The following is a 22,475-nucleotide window of genomic DNA, read 5'->3' as shown; positions in this document are numbered from 1 at the left end:
GGCTATAAGCCATTCTGTAACATATCCCATGTTTATAAACCTAATATTACTTTCCCTGTGTGCACCACTTTCTACAACATTCATCCACATTGAATTTTATCTGGTATTTTATTGCCTTGTCAGCTTGGATCCTGAGATTCTTCTGTAGTTACTCCGAGTTCCTTCAGATTTACTACCCTGAATAGTTTAGTATAATCAGCAGGGTTTGTCATGGCGTTACTGTGGATTATTAATGAATATGTTAAGCACAGACAACACTAGGACTTTGCTGATTACTTTCCTGAGAGAACTGATTACTTTTGTTCCCTATTTTTAACCCATTACTTATTTATTTATTATTTTCTATACATAAGCTACACAAGATGTGTACAGAAAAGTTGATGCTTCCTGGAATATAATTGTGGAACTGGTTCATGAACAAGTAATAAGACATTGTATGTAGACAGTTTTATATTTATTGTCTGTGCCCAGGCTGTACAAGCAGCACACACACCATTGCTCTGACATTTCTCAGAAGTGTCTGTCTCCACATGCAAAATCCCAGACAGAAATATGGCAGTCCTGGTCTTCAGCTGCTCATCTCCATAGTTGTCTAAGGCTAGGTCTACACTGTCAAATAATTTAGCTCCCCAGGTGGCTTTTGGGTCCAGCACTCCTGACCATTCCCATTGCACATGTTAGTTCATTCTTAGCTTTTTTTGGCATGAACTATTTCCTCCTGAGATGAACCTCCACAAAATTCTCAGGATAGTTCACTTCAGGGACCACTCCTAAGAGGGAATATGGACACGACCAAGCCAGGCTTGGTCCTTTGGTTTCATACACTCTCATGCCAGGCCCTGCAAGAGAATGTCTACATGACCTTGGCATCAGACTATATAAACAACGAACTGGTGGGCTGCCACACAGTCTTCACAATATGTCAGGCACTCAGAACAGAGAAACCACAGACATGTCTGAGGGATATGGGTAAAGTCTCTAGAGGTAGTAGTCTGAGGAAAATTAAACCAAGCACTCTCAGGGATGTCCCAGACCATCCTAGAAGGTGTGAATATGATTGTCAGCCAGTTTCCACCAAATGGCCTAGAGGCCAGGTGCTCTTTGCAATGTTAGACAGTAGTATAAGCAAAGGTATCTCTGAGCCTGACATGAAAGTACATAGAGAAGATGAGAGGTTCTTTGCCTGCCCTCTACACGTCCCCTGACAAGGATTCTGCTGGGATCACAGCAGAAATCACACTCACTGTAAGCTGAGTGGTTGATTGGAGTTTGTTAGCCGAGTGGGATTTTGTGCTGTTAGACTGCAGTGAGCAGAAACCCCAATTTAAATACAGAAGGTTGAGTAGAAAAGCTGGAAAGAATGTAGCAAACCTTCTGAATCTTATTGTCTGTTAACCGTCCCAAGCATAGTTTTATGAGTATTTGTGCAAGAGAATTACATAGTTCAAGGAAAGGGAAAACCAAAAAGATTTCGGTAACCCAGGCTAGGGAATCAGAGTTTGTATAAAAGGACAAGACATGAGGTGCAAGAACGTGCAATTAGATCACATAATCCTGTGTGCAAAACGTGCTTGTTAGCTGCTATCTGAGGATGTCAGCAGGGAAGATGGGAAACAATATAGAAGGAGACTTGAAAATAATGAAAGCAGAAGGGTGTGAAGTGATTGTGCTCTGCAGATCAGCCTTTTAAGTTGCTGTGCAAGATTGACGATTTTGTCATTCTGCTTTTTGATGAGGTGTTGAACGAATGTTTAAGAAGACAGCACTTATCACTGCTCATCAAAGTTTAAAAAAACTGTTTGTACTAGAAGACTGAAGATAGCACATCCAGCCAGGTTAGGAGACAGTCAAGTATTAAAGATGAAAACACTGTGAAAGACATATATCAGGTGCTTGCACTATAGCGGGCAATAGTTTACATCTTTGTGCAAGAGTACAGACCTTGTTACTTGCTTTAGTGTTTCAGCATACCTTTGATGATGAAGGAATTGTACAGAATATATAAGACAAAGTACAAACCTAGCATTAAAAAGTGAGAAGCTGATCACATAGCGTTATAACAAGAATAATACAGTTACTGAATGGTGTCTTTTTGATTGGTTGTAATTTAAGATGAGTTAAGTAAACAGAATTATTTATGTCAGAGAAAACAAAAAATGAATGGACAAAGCAATGAACTGGTGATCAGAGGTCACTGAATTCTTTTCAGCTGCTAAACTGTTGGCCTTAACATCTTCTCATATAGTAACAACTTGGAATTAATTTCTCTTTATTTACTGTAAGTCTGTCCAATAGCAACTGTTACAATAATTGTGTCTTTCAATAAATACTTTGTCCAAAAAAGTTTAGAAAGTAGTTTGTTTGCGAAGCACCCACTGGGTTATGAGCTACTTACAATCTATGACTGGTCATCTTAAATCATATACAACATTGACCCAAACTATGTAAATATGAGTATTAGGGTCAGAGACCTGCCTTTTATTTGATCACATCCAGGTCAGTCAAGAAAAGAATTTGTGGAGAAAAAAAAGCTACAAGGGACAAACAACAGTTAGGAATTTTAAGATATACTGAAATACTGTTTGCAGTAATTTTCTTAACACTGATCACTCATACCATACAGCTGCCCTAATCTACACTTCTCAGATGTTCATTCTGTTCCCACAGTCATTATAAAGTTGCCTTAAAAAAAGTTATTAGTGTGACCAAGCAATATTAGGAATATTTGTGGCATTGTAGAAGAAAACTGCTGAAAGTGTTGATGAGTAACTGCCACCAAAGATAATTATGTGAAAAAGAGTGATCATTATAGCTGTCCAGGGGGAGTCTTGCAATATAAACATGTGGATCCCATATTTTAAAATACCATGGATTCCTTTTTCCTGTGTGAGGCAAAGACAGACATAAACCATTAGAACCAACAACTAATTGATGTGGTGGATTAGTGTGTTTGGCAACTTTCTGATTCGCTGAGAAAACACTAAAACATCCTTTTTTTTCAGAGAAACATAGCAGTAGCAGGATACTGTTAGGCACTGTACCTAGTCATGGTCCCTTAAAGAGGAGCCTGTAGAACTTTGTGATTTTTCTGTTTTACCCCATTGCTAGGTCATTATGCCCATACAGATTTAGGAAAGGATCCTACCCGCGACAGGCAGTGCAATGCACATTGCCAAGCTTTGTGGTACAGCTATGCAGTGAGTTTCTTCTGTCTCCTACCTTCCACAAGAAGGTAAGTATTTGAGACTAGCGAATGAGAGACCATATTTTTCCAGTCCTGTTGTCTTGCACAATGGGGAGTCGAGATCCATCATAAGAACAAATGAGGCCCTTAATTAAACATAACCGTTGAAAGAAACTGTTGTCTCATTTTGATGTGCAGCTGAGCAGCCTTAGCTAGAACAACAGCTACAGTATGTGTCAGAAAGTCTCAGTAGAAGGCAACAAACCTGTCATTTGGATAAATATTGTTGACAGACAAGTAGCAGAGGACACCTGCAGCACACTGAGTTTCATACATCTCACAACTTCCATACAACTTCTCATAGGGATACCTTTTTTCATCTGTTTGTACATACTCTGACCACTTTAGCACCCAGGCTCACTTCCATCTGCTCATACCTGTCAGTGCCTAAGTAGCAATTGGCTCCATTTGATTATAATTTGTGCCCCATTTGTGAATATCTGTACTGTATCTGCTAGAAGCTCCTAACTGAGCAGCAGCTGACTGCCTAAGCAGTGAAGACCTGCCTTTCCTGAGACTGCAGGTGATGGACAGCTACTTCTCCTGGCAGTCACCATGCATTTTGACTGTTTCTTCTGCAGTGCCACTCCCTAGGATGGGCAATAAATGGAGCAGCCTTAACTCCATCCAGTTTCTTCCAATTTGCACTTATTCACATTGAAACTTATACAAGGGGTAAAATGAAGGAAGTGAACGTAATGATCATGAATGCAAAAGATAACTCAGGATTCCACCCAGGTTGAAACAGGCAGCTCTGCACACCACTGAGAAAATTTACTGAGCTGTACTCGTCTCTTATAAGCTTTCCATTCTCCTGTATATTTTCTGTGGAGACCTAGAAATTTAAGATTTGGCAGAAATCCTGACTGCCTGGTCCTGTCTACTAAATGGAAACATATATGGACTGCCAAGTTTCGATTAGGATTTGGACTGGGATCCAGGTTTCCTTATAAACACATGAAGTAATCTTTCTGCTCAATTCAGTACCCATCAGGCCTTAGTTAGAACATCGATCCAGTCTTGGGCACCTCACTTCAAAAAAATTAGCCAATTGGAAAGAGACCAGAAAGAGAGCAATAGGAGGTCTAGAAAACATATACTACTAGGAATGACTGCAAAAACTTGGATTGTTTAGTCCTTAGGGTTTTAGGTTGATTTGTTTTCTATTGAGAGTTATTTCCAAGCCAGATCATTCCAATGATTTTGTTTATAGTGCTGCTCCACAGTGATATTTGAAGGGTTGGTGAACTTCAGCACAGAGGCAGGAAAAAGTATCTGGGGGAAGGGAGGGCTGAAACTCCTTAAGCCATCTTTGTCAAGAGATCTAACAAATCTGATAACTACAATCCTGCATCTAACCATATATACTAGGTGTGGGTGTTTTGTTTTCCTTTTGTTCTCTTGGCATATGAATTGCTACCATTCCTTGGTCAGGACTAGTTGTCAATTATAACTCCTCCACCCCAGAAACAGATCAGATAATGAATTCTGACACTGTCTGTGTCTAATCTACAAGTTATCAAATCTTGCAATGTTGGGGTCAAGCACACCAAGATGTTCAGACCCTTATATTTTCCATCAACATTAATTGCTGGTTATACGTCTTCCTGTCTTGGCTCAAAGCATGGAGCTCAAGAACTCTGAGCTCTGATTAACAGAGCTAGGTACAGTTGGCTCTACCTGTAGCCATCCCGTCTCCGCAGTATGAATTAAATCCATGTGAAGGAAGCAAATGTGTTTATCTTCCCTCCTGCAAGATAGTTCCAGCACTTTGGCTAAATCTGATGACATGCTTGCATGTTAGTGATGAAAGTGATGGACAAGGTGTCCTTGAGGGCAGATCTGAACTCATCTTAACTGACAGCATAGATGTGTCCTCAAAGTCACTTCCTGCATTTCCTTTGCTTAAGTTTAACCCATGTAACTTTGGACATTTAACAGAAAGAGTAGTGGTGTTTAGAACTTTCTTTGCAGTTGCCTCCCTTCGCTGACAAGAGGGAAAAATGTAGGCTAACTAACTATGTTCCTGAATTAATTGTTTCTGTTACATGTCGGGATGTATACAAGCTAAATTGATTCCTGCCATTCTTGTAGCTAAACTTAAACTCCTCCTTTGCTAACCAACAGCTCTCACTAGTGCATCACTAATGAGGTTCTCTCTTCCCATGTACCCTGCTGCCGCCACCCTTCCATTTACTTGGTCTACAGAGGAACGTTGGTTGAGTAGTTGTTGCTCTGCTCCAAAATTAAAGCCGTAAAAGCAGTAGATAAGGAAAGGAGAAGTGTTTTTTTTCCTTTAATACCCTTGTGGGTCTGCGAAAGGGCTCTAATAATTAATCTTTTACATGGTCTTTATGCACCATCGAGATTTCACATCTTATGCTGATATTGTGCTAATGCAGGAAGGCTCAGAGGTCCTGTTCCCACAGCCTTCCAGAAGTTTGGATACATATCTCAGGCTTATCCAAATGCATCAGATGTGGGAATTAGACTGGAAAGCTCATGGGACATTCACATTTTGGTTGTAGTTGATCTAAATATGACACATTAGCAGCTTGCTTTGTGGTCTTTCAGTACTTTCACTTCTGATTTAGAGCAGGAAGGGTAGAGGTCTCAGAAAATATTAAATAGTAATAAAAAGCACTGAACTTATTTTAATTTCAAATGAAGTTTTAGTTTTAAGTCAAAGGTCAGGTTATGGTTCAGGTTAGTTATTATTTGAGATTTCTGCCCATAACTGTGGCATCGTGGGTTGTGAGGTTTGTATCTTAAGCTGCCTTCCAAAGACAACCACAAAGTCTGTAAGATTACATTTTAGTGGAACTACTTTGCTTCATTGAAAAAGCTTCCAAAGCCAAGTCTTGGTTAGCCCATCTTCAGTTTCCTAGGTTTGTTTTATCTTCTACTCCACCACCTTCCTCTTTCTGTTGTCAATAATTCTTATGCAAAACAAATAAAAGATAGGTATAACAGTATAACTTCTCATTTGGGGATGTTTTCAACTTGCTTTGCACAGGTGTAAATGGTGAAACAGAGTGGAAACAGAGTCAGTGGCCTCATATTCCTTAGCACTTCACTTTTTCATGACCACATCCAACCAGTCTTCTCATCTTTTCAAACCTCCCTTTTTCAAGCCACCTACTAAAAGTAGCTTTTTGAACTATCAAATCTTTAACGTTATGCCTTATCACCAACTTTGTTTGACCCAAGCCGATGCCAGTCAAAGGTACCCCTTCAGAGAAGCCCCCTAGAGGGTGCACAAACCAAAGTTCTGGAAAGTCAGTTTAGAGGGATGTTACGAAGTTCTGCCCTCTCCAGTCACTCACCAAGAGCAGCAGCTGTCAGCATCTGTCACACTGCCTTCACAGGCCCAGCAGCTTCTTGTCACCATTTGGGAAACTGAGAAGTTTTGGAAGCTCTCAAGTCATCATCACATTCCATCTAGCTGAACTCACTCTTCATCTGCGATATTTCTGCAGGCAGAAGAGAAAGCAAGGGAGGGAGGGACTGCCTGTGAATTGCCATATATATGGGATAATCTCTGAAAGGGGAGGAAGATGCAAGGTGGTCCTGTTCCTCTACATTGAGAGGACTGCAACTAGGGTTGCACACATTTAAAGTGTGTTTTAAGAACTTATTACACAAATGACACAGCTACAGAAAAATGGTCACTGCCTCACACTGCAAAGAAGTTTGGTCCCAGAATCAAGTGGTTCTCATTGCAGAGTATGTTTGGATCCATTGCAATACCATCTTGGTAATACATCTGATACTCTGTCAAGTTGTCTTTCCTAATAAATTGCTTGACATAATTTCACTCAAGTTCTAGGATATTTCGTAATTTTTTTGCTTTGTATTACCAGCATTTTTATAAAAACATAGGACACTTGGCATGAGCATACAGAATTATGTAAGTGCAATTTTTCACTTGTATTTTTTACAGTCACTCTGTGCAGAGCAAGACAGCCACTCAGCTTTCTGTTGCCTTGCCATTTATATAATGATCACTTTTATAAACTATAAAAATACAGTTTATTTAAGTTAAATATATTTGCTTTCTATTGGGAATATGTTTCTAGCCTTTGGAACCTGTAAAGAGAGCACATGCATAGCTACAGGGCACATCTCAAGTTGATATTTAAAATGTTTCTAATTATAATGAGTTGGAAATGGTTTGGGTATTGAAAACTATGCTTTTACAGTGGATGTGGTCAAAGGGAATTAGTTGTAATTGTTGAAGTTTACAGAGTTATGGCTGTAAAATAATAGTGTGCTATCTGTTTTAAAACCATAATGGAGGCCACAGCATTTTATTTTTTTTAATTATTTTATTTTCCTTGCCAAGTTCCTAAAGAGCATGGAACCAGAAATGAGTAACTACTAAAGAGAATTTTCTCCCCGAGAATATTAATGTTTTGCAGTGCTTATTATCAAGCCTAATTACAAGTCACATTATATCATGGAAATTATTTACTTTACACATTTTCTTGGAGTGAAAAGTTTTAAGGCATGGAAATGCCTGAGCCCAAGCAAGCGTATAAAATCAGATACAAGAAACATACCAGGAAGTATGTTGAAATGCCTTTTTTGTTTCAGTGTTCACAGAAAAGAAACATGAGCTCCAAAGAGAAGCTAACGTTGGTTGGAATAGAAAAAGAACAAAATGAAAATGAGTTGGATGATTTACCTGTTTTTTACTTGATAAAATTCACTCGCTCTACTGAATAGGCTCGCCAAGCCTCTAGAGATTCATTCTGAAAATGCGAGGAGACAAAAGACTCCCCATATAACTGAGGAAGTAGTAAATATAATACCTGTATTTAAAAAGGGAAAAAACAAGAAACAAGTCAGCATATCCTGAGAAAAAATATGGGAAAAGTAACTTTTAAATATATGTTTGTAAACACCTAAGAAATTATCAACCAAAAAGAATTAATCAAAGAATTAATCAAAGAGAAGTAATACCAAACCAACCTAACTTTCAACTGTGATGAGATAAAAATCTTCATGTATAGGAGAGAAGCAGTAGATACTATAACTTTGGGAAAGATTGTTGAAACTAATGTCTCTAATGATATTCTCTTAAACAAGATCAGGAAGCAAAATCTAAGTGAAAGTCTTACAGTAGGGAAAGTCATACTCAGGAATTAGCAGTTTTTCACTGCCAGTCTGAACAGAGGCATCGAGTTCCACAAAAGTCTCTTCAAGGTATCTCTTAATCAAAAATTCATTAATAACTTGAATGAAGGAATTGAAAATACAGTTATAAAAGTTGCAGGCAATATGAAACTTGGAACAGTTACAAGTATTTTTGGAGGACTGAATAAAAACTCAAAAAACAACATTGACAAATTAGAGAAATTATAAAATAAACAAGAGGCCACTTAACTGGGGCGTGTGTGAAGTATGGCATTTAATTAGGAGTAATCAAATTCACAACTATAGAATAAGAAATGATTGCTTACATTTCTTCCATGTATCTCAGGGTGGTGGATCTCAAATTGAGCACGAATCAGTATTATCATATTACTGAAAAAAAAAAGGAAGTATGCATAAATGTATGAATATGCATATATCCTTTGCAGGAAATATGAAATGTTCCTTCATGTATCAACACTGGTAAGCTTTCAGTAAGAGTATAATGGCCATGCTGTGGGCATAAGCAATAAGAGTGTTCAAAGGTCTAGAAAACCTGAAAGCTTTAAGGAAAGCATTGAAAAACTGGGCTTGTTTAGAGAGCAAAAGTTGGTAGGTAGATGGGTAGGTGTGATAATAATTCCTGAATATGTAAAAGGTTTCTGCAAAGAAAAAAAATAACCTCTTTTTCATGTTAGTTTACAGTTTAAACAAGAATTAATGGGCTCAAATTACAACAAGGCCATTTAAATTGGATACTAGGAAAACTTTCTAATGTAGATAGTGGAATAGGTTACTCAGGAGGTCGTAGAATCTAATTTTTTGAAGGTGTCTGAGAACAATCATCTCTCAAGAATAGCTTTCCTAAGTAAGGCCAGTGGAGTACCCACAGTGGTCTGGCATCCTTTCAGCCATATTGTCTATGACTACACATAGGCTCTTACCTCTGACCCTGCAGCACTTGAAGAATATGAAATTTTACAGAGTTATTCTTGAAAGCCCATGGAAATTATTTTTTTTATTGCAGTAGTATAGAAGTTCAATCATGGCCCGTGACTCCACTACATAAACCTTGAGGAAAATACAAAATTTTTTGTGCCCTCAAAGAAGTCACTTTCATTAGATGGTGAAAACACTGCCGTTTTAAGCTTCATACTGTATGTTGCAATTTGGTTTTTTATACATTCCTGCTGAATTTAATAATGACTCAAGAATAATCAAATACATATTTTCACCCTTACATCAAAGGCATTTGATTTAAATCCAGTCTATTTCAAAGTTCTGAAAAGTCCTCATGACTTCTGCTTGTAGATCCATGTCAGATGAGTTGGTGCTGTCATGCTGACCTTTGAAATTTGTGTCCACATCACTGACACCTATGAAAAGATTCCTATTGCCTTCAGTAGATTTCTATCAAACTCATGAGAGAATCTCCTCCTGAGAAAATCTGTCAATAATACTGAATAATTTGCAATCTAGACAAAAGCTAGTTCTGTGCTTGTAACTGGCATGTAACTCCAGTGAAGTCTCCAGTGAAGTACAGAGGGTAGCAGGGTAGATAAGTACCAAATTAGGTCCCTGTTACCCAAGAGGTAATAGATCAAGAGTATTAAATTCCTTTGAAAGAAAAGTACCAATTAAAATGTCTCTTCTCCCCTGAAAATACCGCAGAGGTTAGAATATGCAAAATTGTCACTGAAAATTATACATTTTTCAACTTCCAAATACACAAAACTAACTCAGTGAAAATAAATCCAGGATCATTGGTGATGAGATCAAACTGATAATAATTCCGAAGAATTCAGCTACATTTGGCTCCGGTTAAATAGTGTAACTAGGTATAATCAAGCTAGTTACTGTGGATGTAATGTAAATATAGTAACATTTCTCCTCATGACCTCCTTTCAGCTGCCCCACTGGGGATATAACGGAGTGTGAGATTGCAAACAAACTTTACCAGAAAAAATTACTATATTTTCATGAATTACATGAATATTTCTGTTACTGTAACTTAGGTATTGTACTGAAGAGCAGTGTATCTCCATCATTCAAGTGCAAAAAAACCTTAAAATGGGTTAATTCAGTGCAAGTTTCTTATTTAAGCACTCTTCTCCTTCAGCTGCAAGTGTCATGATCAATTGAAATGGTCTAATATGGTGTTATTGTTACAGGGATAATATGACAAAGTATAACTCATTTTAATCCCTTTCAACATAAAAAATAATAATGGCACATATTACGCCAGTGTCTTCTTTTTCTTTTTTTTTTTTTGTTTCTGCTGTTGTTGTTAGAAATGGACCCAGCCTAGTTTTACTGGTGCCACAGATCAGGTTAGAGCAATTAATTTCTGTAGAAAGAATTAACTAAATTTTTCTCATCACTTGTTGGCATGGAAAATACAAAAAGCCATATCACTCACGTAAAAAGAAGTGGGCATTGTAGCAGTGTTCGCACTACATTCTTACCGTCTAATAGCTTGTCATCCACATCACTTAAGGCACTCCACTTAACTGTTTGATTTTGAGCGCAAATACTTTAGGAGATGTCCCATGGGAGAGAAATATTAAAGACCACTGCTCTGTATTAATGTTCTCACAGAAAATCAAGAAAGCAACTTTGGCTTTTCTTTGCTGTGAAAATGACCAACATTTTAAAAGTAATACAAGCATAATAAGCCTTGGCTGGTATGGACTTACTGATCTGCTTTTATCAATGGCATGACACTGGTATATATGAGCTATCAAGACCTAATTAAGGAGCCCTCACAACTTTTCTTGAAATGAGAGAGTATAATTCTCTTCATTTTACATATGGAAAATGATATATGGCTCCTTTGTAACAGTAGACAAGTTAGCCTTAGAAGTAGGTCATGGGTCTTAAATTTTCTTACATTTTCTGGGTCTTCCTAGATTACAGAGTTCCCCTAAGTTATAGCTCTTCTTATTTACACCTAAGCACCTTGTGCTAATTCTCAAGATAACATTACATATAAGTAACTAATGGAAGTTTTGTTTAGAGTTTTCATTTAAATAACTGGCCATATCTTTTTGGCTTGGCAGTAGTTAGGCAGGTCCAGATATCAGCGGGGCCTTTGCTGCTACTGAGTTGGATACTACTGATGAGGGAGTGAGCTGATTTGGGGAACTGTTGTTTCTACCTCCTCACAGGTAGCAGACTTGCAGTGCCATATGTAACTGTGCATTCACTCTGTTTGTTCAAGTCTGGGTTTCAAACCTGAGAGGCTATTAGTGCAGTATTGTTCTCACACGGCTGTAAGAAGCTCAGTGGATATTCAGATCTCTCACAGAATAGGTGAATCTCTCTTAGTTTATATGTGCAACTCCATCCTTAGCAATGCTGATTTTTCATGCTGCAATTAAGAATCTTACCATAAAAATCTTACAGCAGAAGGCTTTGTCAGGGTTTTTTTAATAATACATGATCGTGTGTGTCTATCAACATTTATATTTGCATTTTGATATCAATATTTAAACAAAATAATCCTCCAGTTTCAGCTCTTTGTAGGTTTGGACAATAAACTTTTTTTTAATATTACTATTTCTGGTTTAATATGGTCCATTTTCTGAAAGGCTTTGCTAGATCCTAGACCTACTGTTGTTTTTCTTGCAGTTCTCACAGAAGTCTTTCTCATAGGCAAGGACTATAGACCTTGTAGCTATGGCCAACCTAATGCTTCTTGCTAAGTAAACACAAAACCTCTGGTAATTGCACTGGAATTTATATATCTTCATATCAAAATTTAGGTAGTTTATATAAGTATAGAATTTTATACATATTTTAAAATGCATCCAGGAAAGGCCACCTCTCCTTAAAGGAGGTCTTTCATGTTAAATTGCCTAGTTCAATGTTCTCTCTCTTCTTCACAAGCATAAACTATGTCATCAGTTTACTTCCCAATAAAAATCAGCTATTACTTTTTCATGATTGATTCACAGCCACTGCCCAGCTAACATCAAAGCCTCTACTTCTGGTCACAGAACAAGTACCACCCTCACTCCTGAGCTTCATAGACCAGTTCAGTGGCCATACAGAATGGCTTTTGCATCGTATACAAAGCAGCTGTTCTAAAACAACATTTGCAGTGAAAGAACTTCCTCCTCACCTCCTCAGCACACTAACGTCCACATCGTTCCAGAGTCTGAACAGACTGCATTCAGTTTTCAGGGACAGAAAATCAGCATTTCTAGAAAAAGCACTGAATACCAAGTTACACTTGGCTTTAGTTGATGTGTGGTTACCATAAGGAATTTTTAAGTAAATGAAAAAACACAGGGATTTCCCAGCACGACTCTGCCCAGACAAAAAGCATAGAACATATTTAGGAGGAAATTACTGCAGATTCTTTTTTTTTAAGCAGGTAGCAACTCATCAATGTTTTCCAGCTGATCTATTCGTCACATTATTTGTTGGCTTGGTCTAGGATGTTCTTTACAATTTCTCAACACTTTAACCCCTCCTGTAATTTCCCCATTGGTAGACCCTTAGTGACCACTGAGTTAGATGGGCTATTGTTCTGACTACTTTAATATCTATTTTGATACCAAGAGAAATGTTGGAGCTAGGCATGCTACCTGGATAAACCATTTAGAAGTTATTTAATTGGAGTCATATTTATTCTGTATTAAGACACGATGCCCAAAGAACATAGCCATTCAGTTACTCTAGTAATAGCTGAAAAGGGATCTCTAAAGTCACTATGTAAGTTGTAGTGACATCTTCTACTCCCAAATCAGTATGCTTTTGGGCAGAAAACATAGAGATGAAAAGCTCTGCCTCCCATTATTGGCCCCTTGACCCATCCAGTATCGCAGAGTTTGTTTTAAGTATGATTAATTTTTTTTCTTTATTACAAACAGAGCAAAATGTTTCTGATATCTAAAAGACAAAGATAATGTGGCTGTTAGGTCAGTCTTACTATATCCCAAAATGTCATCACACTTGCTAAAAGTAAATGTATCAGCTCAGTGCAGCCAAGAGATTTAGTTTATGTAAATGTCGTACAACGAATAAATACTTTACCACTGGTTTTGAAGATTGGGGTAAATCTAACATTCTATTGATATACGCTATAGATTTAATTAAATGCTGTGGTTCATATGTCTCTTCTGATAAATTTTAGTAAAATCTATGCTAAGAAGACTGGAGCTGTTTCAGTATTTATAGGGTTTAAAATGCAGGCTTAGCAAAGGAAACATGTTAATTGAAACAATGTTTGTGTATATTCTTGAAATGGTTTAGAGAAGAATTTTGCTAAAGTTTGTTGGTCTGTTGGTTCTGAATATTAGAAGTTTTAGTATTTTTCAGGTTTATTGTCTTTTCCATAGTGAGAAAATCCTCTAAAGAAGTGATTAAATAGCTCAATTTTTATTTTTTAGGCATATTGGAGATAACATCTGTAGAAATTGGAGTTGTGGCAGTTAAATCCATTAAGAGCAACTATTATTTAGCCATGAACAAGAAAGGAAAAGTCTACGGCTCTGTAAGTATTTTTTTACCTTCCAGATGTATTGCAGTAGTCAGCATAGTTCCCTCTCTTACCTCCTGAAAACCCCACTTGTCTGTGTATGGCTACTAATTAGAGCTGAAATGAGCTGTTCATCAAAATTTCACCCTCTAGTAAACCAGCAGCCCCCCTCTCCACAAGCTCCCTGTTGTTTGTTAAGCTCATATCATACCAAAGCAGCTGCTGGGATTTACCATGCTTACTGCTTCAGTCAGGTTTCTTATTAAGTAGTGGCCAATGGAGAGGGTCCTACAAAATGTAATGTTGAAGGCTGGTTTTCCCTGTTTTTCTGCAGTACAGTCACATTTAGTAGTAATTCTGGGGGGGATAAAGTGTACCTGAAATCTTGGAAACTTCAACTGATGGAGCAGCACGCCAAATTATCAAACTACAACTTCCAAGAAGATTTCTAGAGTAGCCAGCTTTAAATTGACTGTATTAATTAATACACCAGATCATGGGCAGTACAGAGAGATATAGACTTATATATCAGCAGATAGATAAGCTTTGACTCAGCAGAATTTGCATATCATTTGAAAATTGCCCATATATACTTTATTTGTATTTGTGTAAGTTTGGGCTTACTGATACTTTCAGGGGGAAAAAAAAGAAAACAAAACCAAAAAAAACCCAACCCGACAAAACCCAGTAACTATGCAAATATTTTTAATAGGAAGCAATATGATCTATAAATTTGACTACTAAACTCAAGTGTACGCTCACACATCCACATGATTACTCAGATTTTTCTGGTATTACATCTGGTTTGGTCTGTAATTTTGCAACTTTTTGCCAGTTCCAGTGCATTTGAGCCCACATAAATGTAAACTTCTTCAAGTCATCTGCAAAGGTTATGAGCCAATCTTCAGATTGCTCAGTATTCAGAACATCCATAGGTTTTAAGGAGGTCACAGACAAGTACTGGGGCTGGGTTTATCCTCAGGCAATGTAGCTAAGCCTCTTACCTGTTCTGAAAATAATGAAGTAATGCCAGTCTCAACTGAAACTCAAGGGGCTTCAAGTCATTTGGCCCTCTTTTTTAAAGAAGCATTTCTATGGAGTGGGTTTAGTTCACACAAACTATGTAACTGTCCTCCCTCATCTGCACTGTGGCTAGTCAGTCCCGGTGCAAAAGATTACTTCTGACTTTCTAAACTCCTGGGCAGTGTTGAAGAATCACATAAAGGAAAGACTAGAACAGAGAAATGTTTCTTAAACTCCTGTAAACGTGGATTTTAATTTCTAGAATTACACTGGTCAGAAATACAGGATAAGCAGTGCTCAGTCGTGCACCATTGAGAGGTATAAGGGTATACTGAGCTGCTGACAAAGTTACCATTTGTCAGTTAAGCTACATTCATTGATCATGGGTATGCTCCTGTACATATGCGAAGGTGTTAGCATAAATCACCACCTTCAATTCACCAGTCTCAGTTTACAGCATTTAATTTAGTCATTTTTGATGGTCCATCCCAAAGCCTGAGATAAGTTTTCCTACCCAAGTTGTAAGCTGTGGCTGGTGTGATGAGAGTCCATCCCAACCCTATATACATACAAAAGAAGTCAAAGCAGCTTTCATGTACCATAGGTGGAAACTTGCTGCCATAAGATTCAGTTATTCATAGTGTATTAGAAATAGTGTTGACAGGAGGATACGAATGTGGAAAGCCTTTTTTTTAATTCCAGCTGAGATAATTTTTCAATATTCACATCATAAAATCACAACATAATGACTTATCAAAACTTATTCCATAATACTTCAGAGATTTCAAGAATGCTTCTGTTATTATTTTTCCCATCCTCCAAAGACTTGCAGTTAGACTCATATTACTACAGTGTGGCAGCTTGCAGATGAATATGAAAAACAGAACCAATAAAAATTGTAAAAACACTCTTAAGCATATGCACAATAGACACTGGTGCAGGGTTATGCTGAAATTTGTTTGAAATGAGCAAAGCAGTCCTGGGCTAACACTCAGACCCCTACCAATAAGGCTTTTTAACCACATCACAACATCATCTGTTCTCTCTGTATTATCTAAGAATAGAGATAAAAGTTTGGATTCAAGCACAGTTCTGCACCTGGGAAAACAAGTCAAGACTGTTTCTATGTTTATCAAATACATTTCCATTTGACTGGTTTTGGTTAGAATGAGGGAGTATTTGGTTTAACAGAGTAAGATGCTGGCAGATAGGGGAAGTTACTGCTGTTTAGAACTGTGATTGATAGTCACCTGCCTTCTTAATACCTTGATGACAGAGATGGCATATTACAGCAAATAAATATTAAATTATATATATGTAGCTTTGTGAATACAGGCAGTACCAAGGGTCATTTTGTAGAGAGTCTTGTCTTGATAGTGTCTTCCTCAACAGAACAGTCATTGTTCAACTAACTACTAATCCCAACGTCAAAGAGCATTTTGGGAGCCAAATTGAGTTTGAATATGTGCAATTCTATTAGGAAAACATAAGCATGTGTTCTGTGGTCTTAGCAGCAACTAAGTAAAACATTAACTACAGATCCAAAAATTCTTACTGTATCAAAGTACTGAACATTACTAGTTTAAAAATTCTAATTTAAAGTAATAGGAATGAAAAATATATATTTTTTAATATCCTTATGTCCTTTTTTATTAATGTGGATACTGTCTATATCTTTACTAGCTGAATATCTAAGGATTTTGATTGTAATAAAAGATAAAACATCCCTGAAATTCTTATCTGTACTATGAAAATTGTTTTATTATTCAGACGTATTTCTTGTCTTGTTCGTATGCAGGTTAAAAATACCACATGTAGTTAGTATATCATACTCTGAGATTCTGACATGCTTCTGCCTGAGCTGTGAAATAACATTTTATTTTCTGAAATGCAGAAACAACAAAATGCTAATTTTTGGTTGTACTTTAAATATGTTGTAAATGCCCCACTTTCAAAAGCCTTCTAAATGGAATATAAGTAACTTGATAAAACAGGCGTTTTATATGTAGGAATTACTTGTTCGTGAAGACAAAGCATTCTTGTCTTCGTTATAGAGAAGCCGATCTGCGTAGAGGTGCATTTAGCATTATAGAAAAAAATAGTCTCCCCCTACATGTTTCCACATGCTTCTATTTTTTATTCTTTCTAACAAACTGGCAACTGGTTCTCCTTTGAAAACAGAAAACTTTAATCCCTGGTACTATACATAAAATTGCTTTCAAGTTTATTTAGTTGATAAGCTACAGGATCATACATTATTCTTTTTTAGGCTAAGCCCCTCTTCAGGTCAGCAAAGTAAACAGCCCTCACATGCATTGCAACAGCAGCATACCAGTGATTCGCACTCATCCAAAAAAAAGCCCTTTTTCATGGCCAGTGTGGTGTAAAGGAACTTACTTTAAATAAGACGTAGGCCTATGCCACGCATATTTGTTTAACATATGGTATCAATAATCTGATTCAAGATAGTTAAGGGTTGTATTTGTTAGAACTGAAATATGATGAATGATTCCAAGATTGCTACCTCATACTTTGAGTTTATGACTGAGAATTTGATTTAATATTGTTGCCATATTCCAACACAGAGAAGTTTAATTTCAGCTGTGAATGAATTATATCATTTCACTGCTATAATTATGCTGAATAATTATGTCTTTTGTTGGTTTCACTTTTTGCAGTCTAACTGATGTTGCTTTCAATGCTGTGGACACAGCAATATTTCTCTTTAAATTGACTATAGAATCCTAAAAGGGTGTCACATACAGAACAGTGACATCTTCCAAAACATTTTTAGAAACTATTTACCTTCAGTATGCTGCAACTCTGAAAGATTATGTTTATTCTGAATTTCTGTATTTGTTTTCTTCTTTTAACAGAAGGAGTTTAACAGTGATTGCAAATTGAAGGAAAGAATAGAAGAAAATGGATATAACACATATGCGTCCTTAAATTGGAAGCACAATGGAAGGCAAATGTTTGTGGCCCTGAATGGAAGGGGAGCCACAAAGAGGGGACAGAAAACAAGAAGGAAAAACACTTCAGCTCACTTTCTTCCAATGGTAGTAATGTCATAGATGAAGGAACTATTTTATTGATGCAGTTAAACCAAAAGGCTCTTATATCAAGAATATTTGGTAATCCTCTTGAAGAGTAAATGCAAAGAAGTAGTGCAGAAATCTGCTTGTTTTAAAAGAGAGCATGGGGATCCTTTGACAGTTTTGTACTCGTTGCTGGCACATGAAATACTTTTATTCAGTTCAGTGTCATATCTTATAATCAAGATACAAGCTGGATCAAATGGGATGGAAGTTATTGCCAGTGTGAACAATTTTTTTTTATCTCTGCAACAGAACTTAAGGGACATGAGATAATCTGTTGAATGATCTTTGTGGGGAAAGTTATTTATGGAATACTAACTCATATCAAAGACCTTAATTGCTTGTTCAAGCCTAATGATCCAATGAACAGTTAGACACGCAAGCATTTACTGGAAGCACTTGGGTCATATGCACAAAAAATGACATTTCTGGAAAAGCCTTGTGGAAGAATGGATAGGATTAAGGAATATAAGCAAAGTAGTGTACAACTGTTCTAACAAAACGAATAGTATGGTTTGCTTGTATGTTCTAACTTCATTTCTTTTTATTTCTCTCTAAGTTATTTATTTAATAGGATGTTAAATATCTTTTTGATTTGAAATGTTTTCCTCATTTGCTTCTTTGTTATTTTCCCTTTTTCTCAGTATTTCACACAGAGGTTGATAGGTTAAAATGTCAAAACCTCAGAAGTACTCTGAGAACAGGTATTAGACAAGGCTTTAAAGGCAGAATTTAATGTGTATAATCCATTTTTTCCTAAACTGTCTTGCACTTAAGCAAAAAGACCAAACAAGCAGTGCTTGGATTTATGGTATAGGGTGTCTTTGGGTGTTGGAGAAATTTTTTTACTTATCAGCACTCAAGAACAAACTTCAAGGAATACTTTGTTCAAAGGGTCTTTCTGCTATTTTGAAATTGAGAGAAGGGGCCACATCTGTACTTGGGTGTCAATGCATCTGTGTGTATATTCATCTGACTTTGATTTCAGTTTGGAACTAAGATCTAATGCTTTGCAATCCGTGTGATATTCTGCAGCAAGCATTGGGCTGGAACCTAGATGTGGACAGCCCTGTTAAAGTCACTAAGATTGCAAATGTTAAAATTGAACAGTGTGTAATTCAAAAGTGTAAAATTTGGCCTCTAAAGGTAAGTAAGAAGGCAACACAGTCCTGCACTCCTTATTGAGTTAATACGCCCATTCAGCACATTTGTCCTTGTTACCAGCTTGTAGAATCACGAGCATATAGTGGGAGCGATACCTATGTAAGGACTGAGGGACAGGAGATCCAAAATCATGCTCATGCATTTATCAGAGATTATTACTCACATGTATATTATATATGAGAGCCAACCAAAAAGCTGTGCTGGTATCCAGCTTTAGCATGCCTTTCATATCCATCATAGTAACTGAAGGCTCGAAATACATAATATCCAGCACATTTTTATGAAGTGTTACTAGTCCCATGGCTTAACTTGAGCAACTGCAGTATAAGAAAGTTAAGCATGATATGAAGTCTGTTCAATTAAAGGTACATAAGGTTTGTTTTATGTTTTGCTTTACTCTGTAATTTTAGAGAGCTCTGGATAGCTCACCAATGTAACCATATTGAGATTCATTTTGTTAGAGCAGATAAATAGAAAAGAGTACATCAAACAATTTGTACCACTGTCTTCACATTGTATTCCACTAAATAAATAAGCCTTTGCAGTGTCTTTAGTAAGAAACAAAAGTAGTATAATATTATTTTGTTCTAAATACTTTAAGTGATAACTATGAGATTATATTGATGCTGCAGTTTTATCTTCAATATTTCTTTTTGTGAAAAAGTTGGGTTTATTTTTATTGTTTGGAAACTGTATTTTGGTACAAAGGAGAGCCTTGCTTAACGTGTCTTTTTGAGAATGTTTAACCTCTATAAAGGCTGGTGTTGTTGGAATCTTCTATAACTTATTTAAATCAATGTTTAACCAGCACTTCAATCTTAATCTGTTATTTAAATATTAGCTGTTTTTTAAAAAAAAAAAAAATAATAGCTTTCCCATAAAATACAAAATGGTCAGATTGTATTTCCTGTCCTTAAATAAAGTCAACTGTTTTAAAACCAGGAATTCATTGAGAGACATTTTAGCTGATAGCTGACATTGTATTTCATGGTACTTATCTCCAGCTTGCTTCTTCACAAATGAGATCTTTCTAGAAAGGGAAATAAGAATTTCAGATTTTAAATGTAATTGCAGGCCACAGTAAAATTTAACCACAATGATAAAAGCGAGTTTCTGTTGTTTAAAATTTGTAATCAATAATTAAAACTGACAAGACATAATGGACCACCTGCAGTGAGCATTCAACGTGAGCTTGGGTGAATGCAATATTAGATGGCCACTTAAAGAACATTTGGGCTACAAATGAAATTCGCTTTTGACAGAATTACCTAGATAACTTGGTCAGGGGAGGGATTATGCATAGATATTGCCATAGTACTCAAAATACCATGCTGCTCAGAGGCCAAAATTGGAAAATATCACTTTTCCAAAGTGGGTCAGGAGCCATTTGTGACATGAATAGTTGTTTCTGAAAATTAACCAAAATAAACAAAAACGTTGAAGGAATCAATGATTCCTGTGTGTTTGGTATACTGTAATACCCACTGTAGTGGGAGAAAACTGCAGACACTCTACCTAGTTTATGGTTGGGGATCTATCATACTCTATGTTTTCTTTCATAACAGACTCCTGAGCAAAAGGAAAACAGGGGGAGTGATTTAAAAAAGAAAAGGGAAACAAAATCACTGAGCAACAATGTATAGTATGTTATATTTAAATAAAAATAATAAAATGTGGGGAACAGACAATAAGAGTATTGTTCTTGTTTGTTTTATTAACCTGAAATGATACTGCACAATAAAAATAAAAAGGGAAAAGATCCATTGTACTACAGGATGTGGTTTGATGCTGTATAGCCCCAAAACAAAACAAAAATCACTTGAACATTTGTAAGTTTCTTTAATTTTTTGCACGTGTGAGTCAGCTATCTCCACACTAATAACAACCAAATGCTTTAGATTCTTCCTGCAAGTATTCAAATCCACCTAGTTTATACAGTGGAAAAAGCAATGAATTTAAAGCAAGTACATTTGATGAAAGAATGAAGGGGTTTAGGAAGAAGAATATATACATTCTTAAAGTAAACTTTAGACATGGAAAAATAGTTACATTTTATGTAAGACTTCATTCAAGGCATTTCAGGTTATAAAGTTCACTAAAGGTTAGTAAGCTTTAGTAATGCAAGAATACCAGTGTATAAGCACAACTTTGTAATTCATGCCCCTGCTGAAACTGATTGTCTCTGTTCACACAATCAGTCATAACTGCTTCAAGGAGTGATCTTGAAACTCATGCATGAAGACAGTACCTCTTTTGAAGTATCAAGTATCATTATTTACTCTATTAAGTTAGACTGTGGAGCAGAATTCATCCTCCTAATTTCCTATTAAATTGAAGAAAGTACAACACATAACACAAACACATTTTCTGCTGCAGCTAGTCAATGTGTGATTACTGATGGTATTTTTCAGAAAAAGCTCATTGACTGAAACAATTTCAGTGCAACTACTAATAACACACACATGCAGAAAAAGTTGTTTCCCATCACATTATAAGCAGAAATAGAATATGAAAAATTAATTGGTTTTGGACCCATCAGATTATGATTTATAGTTATGCTTACCTGCTCAAAATATTCAAGCGTCATGCTTAACTATATGGGAGCTTTCTTGGAATAAGTTTTGGGATTTTCTAATGAAGCACAGTGAATCTCAAATACCTGATTGATGTCTTTTCACTCACGAATCCCAGAAAAGAAATGTAGTATGTCCTTTGCCCACCCCAACAATGTAAAAAAAATGTGCTCCTGGCAAAATAAAGGAACCATGACTAAGCCTCAAGTAACTGATATGGGTGCACTGATCTTTAAGTTACTGCAGTAGAAATTAGGAGAATTTGCACTCCTGAAATTCCTCACCAGGACCTTTAGTGGTGCCACTGTATACTGTTTCTTTAATGCAAAATACTAACTCATGCAATTGAATAAATGGATATGCTGGTGGTGACATCAGAAATACCAGTCCTACTAAACCATTGTCCAAATATGAGGCTATGAGAATCGCAATATCTGAAAAAAAAAAACAGAAAGTACCACACTGTATAGTCCTGTGCAAAATATTTAGGGCACTGATAGTACACAGATAATGTACCACAGCAGAAAAAACAGAGTCTATACTTACATGAAAGCTCAGACTCTATATTTATCTTGTGATAATGTAGTAAATGAAGAAGGAAGATATTACAGGTTCTTTATTACTACTGAAATGTAAAGTGTACGTACCTTTGGTATAGCCATTCATCCAAGCTCCAGATGTACTAATTCACCATCCAAACTATTCTGTGGTTTGGTTTAAATTATGTTATATGATTTTTTGATTATGAAGCT

General features: G+C 36.5%; 1 protein-coding gene across 7 annotated transcripts in view; it reads left to right on the top strand.

Annotated features, from left to right (window-relative positions):
• The window catches only part of FGF10 (fibroblast growth factor 10), a 65,983-nt gene extending 45,137 nt beyond the window's left edge, over positions 1-20,846 (top strand). For all 7 annotated transcript variants that reach the window (XM_075488341.1, XM_075488342.1, XM_075488339.1 and 4 more), the window contains exons 4-5: positions 13,777-13,880; positions 17,765-20,846. In XM_075488341.1, coding sequence (XP_075344456.1) covers positions 13,777-13,880; positions 17,765-17,962 — 302 coding nt within the window. In that variant the 3' untranslated portion in view covers positions 17,963-20,846. The remainder of the gene's footprint in view (positions 1-13,776; positions 13,881-17,764) is intronic.
• The last annotated feature ends 1,629 nt before the right edge of the window (positions 20,847-22,475 follow it).

The sequence above is a fragment of the Mycteria americana genome, chromosome Z (genome assembly GCF_035582795.1).
Source record: "Mycteria americana isolate JAX WOST 10 ecotype Jacksonville Zoo and Gardens chromosome Z, USCA_MyAme_1.0, whole genome shotgun sequence".
Classification (NCBI taxonomy): domain Eukaryota; kingdom Metazoa; phylum Chordata; class Aves; order Ciconiiformes; family Ciconiidae; genus Mycteria; species Mycteria americana.
The sequence above is the reverse complement of the archived record's forward strand: the minus strand, read 5'-3'. Positions and strand labels throughout refer to the sequence as shown.